Source organism: Lipotes vexillifer, unplaced genomic scaffold (genome assembly GCF_000442215.2).
Source record: "Lipotes vexillifer unplaced genomic scaffold, Lipotes_vexillifer_v1.1 scaffold474, whole genome shotgun sequence".
NCBI lineage: Eukaryota > Metazoa > Chordata > Mammalia > Artiodactyla > Lipotidae > Lipotes > Lipotes vexillifer.
In genome coordinates, this window is record NW_006772385.1 from 141,175 (window position 1) to 146,218 (window position 5,044).

The 5,044-nt window shown below is 39.9% G+C and overlaps 1 protein-coding gene across 1 annotated transcript in view; it reads left to right on the forward strand.

Moving 5' to 3' along the window:
• The window catches only part of DNAH11 (dynein axonemal heavy chain 11), a 213,524-nt gene that overhangs the window by 128,786 nt on the left and 79,694 nt on the right, over nucleotides 1-5,044 (forward strand). The window contains 1 exon segment of the mRNA XM_007472188.1: nucleotides 3,266-3,436. Within this exon segment, the coding sequence (XP_007472250.1) occupies nucleotides 3,266-3,436 (171 nt within the window).

The window sequence follows — 5,044 nt, forward strand, 5'->3', positions numbered from 1 at the left end:
ACCACATGCCGTGGAGCGGCTGGGCCCGAGAGCCATGGCCGCTGAGCCTGCGCGTCCGGAGCCTGTGCTCCGCACAACGGGAGACCTCAACAGTGAGAGGTCCGCGTACTGAAAAAAAAAAAAAAAAAAATTAAGTCCATTCATGTTACCACTCTCTCAGAATTCCCGGGTAACTAATTGTCTCACTCAAAGTACAGTCCAAAGGTTTTACCTGGCCTACAGGGCCCTCCGTGATCTGGCTCCTGGACACCTCTGTCCTTGCTTCTGCCACCTTCCCTCTGGCTCCATCTTCACTCTTCCTCACCCTGCAAGTCACTCTCCTACCTCATAATCTTTGCCTTTTTCCTCTGTGTGGCTCCCGCGCTTCTTTCAGATGTCTGCTAAAAGTTCTCCTTATCACACGGTTTTCCCTGACCTCCCTACGTTAAAGAGCATGCACCTTGCCCCCTGCACACACACACACACACACACACACACACACACACACAGACACACACACACACACACAGACACACACACACACACAAACCTGTAGCTCTTTCCACTTCCTCTGCTTTATTATTTTTTGATAGCATTTACGATCACATGACACACACTGTATATGTGCATATATGAATACATATACTTTTTTGTGGTCTTTTTCCCCTAACTAAAATATAAGCTCTCAAGAGCACGAACTTCGTTTGTTTAATGCATGCTTGATTCCAAGCATATAGAATGGTCCCTGGCACATGATAGGTTCCAATATGTATTTGTTGAATGAATGATTGGGTGAGTTTTGGGAGCCTCCTGTGTTGAAAAAATATTCTGGAGCCCTTTGAAGACTCATTTTTTTTTTAGATCAGTTGAGAAATTCCACAGCTTCTAGTGGAGTTTATACCCGCTTCCATTTAAAGTGATAAGATCTAGGCAGTTTGAAGGGTTTACGGTTTATGTGGTACCTGAGGAAAAGAAAAAGTGCCATTGAATTAGACTTACTTGAAGTAGAAAATGTCTGAAAATTTTATCAAGGTAAAAACGGGCTTTACCTTGTATCTCTAGCACAGAACAGTGTCTTCCAAAGGCTTTATTTATTCATGATGATTTAGAAAAGGAGAGGAAAAAATGGTTGAATAATGTTAACTAACAAAAAAAAATACATATATGTGTGTGTATATATATATATATATATATATTTTTTTTTTTAAAGGATTAATTGAAAATGTCAGACCTTTTCCTTTGAGGGTAAATTCTTTCTGACTAGAACAGGAGACAGTTAACTTCTGAAAAACACCAAGACTGATGATTTTGTCTGTATAGCATTGACCTGGAAGCTATAGTCTCAACCATTCAGACTAATAAATCAGGCAATTTATATTTAATCATTAAGTAGCTCTGGAGCTGAACAGCTGTTCAAAATTAGAAATGGGTCACCCCAGCCAGGATGACATTACAGGCAATCTATAATGCATTAGAATAAAATTATAGTGATTTTTAACTGTCTAGAAATTTATTACAGGACATGTTCCAACTCTTAAACCCTTGTTAGCCAGTGTCAGTAATGATTTATGTTGCGTGGGTGGTATAGTGAAATTATTGACGATTTCAATTGCCGGTAAGTCTATGTTTAGTAAATCTTCAAATTTCAAAGCTGTTTTGGAGAATGAGGTGGGTGCCCTTTATTGTTTATCATCTGCTAACCAAAGACAGCAAAATTGGAGGAAAAGCAAATGAGATTCTTCTTCAAAATTAATGGATATACTATCTGTAGCTGAAAAAGGAAAGTAATAAATTCTATAAAGAGGGCAAGGGAGTTGAAGTTCTCTAGTGTGTAATTATAGAGCTAACTTGGGGTGATCTTTATGGAGCAGAGCAGATTATCTTAAAATAGCTTTCATAACCATTGTCACCTGCTAGTTTCATTACCTCAGTGTTAGGGGTATTGTGATGGCTTGCAGAGAACTGGCATTGCAGTCTGCTCTGACATACATTGTTTTTGCTTTCTGTGGTCTGTCTCTCCTCTTTGATGAGTAAAGCTAAATTCCACAGGGTTCTTCATTGCTTGTACTATCAATTTGCTGGGGTTTTTTTTCAGTTCCTGTTAATTTACATGTTCTTAGAATGTGGTTTTAAATTTTAGCATGCATTGCAACCAGATGAATTAGTGAAGTATTCTGCAGTTCAGTCAATCCATAGATATTTATTGCAGTTTTAGTCAAATCCAATATTAAGGGCTCCACATATTTAACCCGGAAATCAGATTTTAAATGGCTAGCCAACTAGATGTAAGGATTTGAACAGCATTCTCTGAGCATTCTGTCTTCAAAGCTAGTGAAGTCCTCCTGGTTTCCTTTTTTTTTTTTTACATGGGCTGTAAGTTCTTTTACTGATTGAGTGATTATACTATAAAAATAACCTGAGTTTAGTAACTACCAGCACTATTCTTTAATTTACAGAATCCTTGTGAGGTGGCTCTTTAAACTTTATGTTTTAATTAATTGACATAACTGGTGTTTGTCATTTTCCTTTTTCTGTAATCAACCCATGGCCCAAATGTTTAAGATAATGTTTGTTTAGGGTGGTGCAGTAACTGCTGACAATCAGGAATGATGGAGAGCATCCAAGCTGCCATTAAAAATCCTAACATCAGGGCTTCCCTGGTGGCGCAGTGGTTGGGAGTCCGCCTGCCGATGCAGGGGACGCGGGTTCGTGCCCCGGTCCGGGAGGATCCCACATGCCGCAGAGCGGCTAGGCCCGTGAGCCATGGCCGCTGAGCCTGCGCGTCCGGAGCCTGTGCTTCGCAACGGGAGAGGCCACAACGGTGAGAGGCCCGCGTACCGCAAAAAAGGTTATGATGCTAATGGTGAAGACGTCCCAGAGGAAATGACAGCAGCAAAAAAAAAAAAAAAAAAAAAAAATCGTAACATCACTCAGTCTTGGCCACAGCTCTTGGTCCTCTACTCCTAGAGGGAGAGGAGAGTGACTGTCAGCCTTTTAAGAAGGACCTCAGTCATAATTAGAGTTCGGGCATCCAACAAAAAGGAGATGTTAAAGATCTAATGTCATGTTGCCGTAAACTCCACTGAAGATACTATGAGAGCACCTTCATAATGATGGGTCACATGTATGAACGATTATCATGGTCATGCCATCCAGTCGTGTTCTGTTCCTTCTCAAGGCTGTGCAGAGTAACCTAGACGTAAACTGAGGAATAAGGTAATTACGTTAAATGTTTCTTGAGTTGCTGCTCACCCTGCAATTACATGGGAGTAATCTTATCTTTCAGTCAGAGAAGATTCGCTGGGGTCAGTCTGTTCAGTCCTTCGAAGCTCAAGAGAAGACGCTCTGTGGAGATGTTCTCCTTATGGCAGCATATGTGTCCTACGTTGGATCCTTTACACAGCAGTATCGCCAGGAACTGGTAGACTGCAAGTGGGTTCCCTTTCTTCGACAGAAGGTAAGATCAATTCCTAACCTTAGCCACATTTAGAAGCATCATACTGAAATTTCAGTAGTAAAAACAGTATATGTACCAGGCTTTTTTGTACCTCTGTAATCTCAACTGACTTGAAATTCTAGTATTGAAGGAGATGTTTCTTGTGTGTTGCAGTTTTTTCTTATTTTAACGGTGGTTTCAACCAGGAGATGGAAAATAGAAAAATTATTTGTATGAACCATAGTGATGTGGTTGGAAAACTGCTTTTAACAAAACTGTTAACTGAAATCAAAGTTGGATTATCATGTTAGCATATAGCATGAATCTTTTTGTTTTGTTAATAATACTGCAGGTTGTTTGTTGAAAATCTTTTTCATGACTACTTTCAGATGAAAAGTGTAGCACTTGTATATAAGTATAAAAATAGCTTATCCTCAATTTGAAAATTCAAACCCATAAGCAAAATGAAATCATAGATTAGGGAGATTTCAAGTCGTCTAGTTTAAGATCATCCTTGTGCAAAGGAGAAAACTGAGACTCGGAAGTTTAAATGACTTGATAAGGCCATAAATGATAGGAAACCAGGCCACTGTTTTCTATGCTGCACTGTGTTATCTCACTTGATTAAAGCAGGTTCTTCACTTACATATCTAGCCCTTAAGAAATCCTAAATCTCTCTGTGTACTTGTGTTCTACGTTGGTAATTATGCCTCAGTTTTCACAATAGTTGTTCTTAGGACATAAATACATGCCAGTGGAATTTCTGCAAATTAAATAAAATTAAATATTGAATATTTTGGAGAAAGCTTGTTATTAAAGGCATCCCATAATTAATAATTGTAAAAGAAAAATCCTTTTGTAACTAAATCATTTAATAGATCTGTAGTATCAAGCCGTATTTTTATATGGAAGATTTTTAAAAAGAGGTTATCTGTATTACCCCCTGAATGGTCAGGGTTTTCTTTAAGTATTTCTGCCATAAAAGATGCCTTTTATGTAAGAGGATAAAGCGTTCTGGTAATTCTGTTCACCTCCTACTGCATTGTGACTTTCAGAAGGTGTCAGCTGTCTAATTCTTCCCTCTTTTATGTCAGAGTCTCATCTACTCCAAACTTTAGTCCTCTACATGGGTGTCTTGGTCTGGGTTGCCCTATGACTACTTCACATTGATGACTGTCCCCTTTTGCCATCCTCTCTGCATTCTCCATCATCGATAAAGTTTTCTCATTCTTTCCACAGTTATAGGGAAGTTCATCTCCTGATGTGCAAACTATTGAACGTCACATTGTCTTCTTATTGTTACAATTACTCTTCACTTTGGATCATGTAATAGTATTAACGGCCTGAACTCAGGCTATCAGTCATTTTGCATTTTTTAAATTGAAAACTTGCCTTCTCAAATTTAAGTTTTAAAATTGAGTCTTGGGCTTCCCTGGTGGCGCAGTGGTTGAGAGTCCGCCTGCCGATGCAGGGGACGCGGGTTCGTGCCCCGGTCCGGGAAGATCCCACATGCCGCAGAGCGGCTGGGCCCGTGAGCTATGGCCGCTGAGGCCTGCGTGTCCGGAGCCTGTGCTCCGCAGCAGGAGAGGCCACAAGAGTGAGAGGCCCACGTACAGCAAAAAAAAAAAA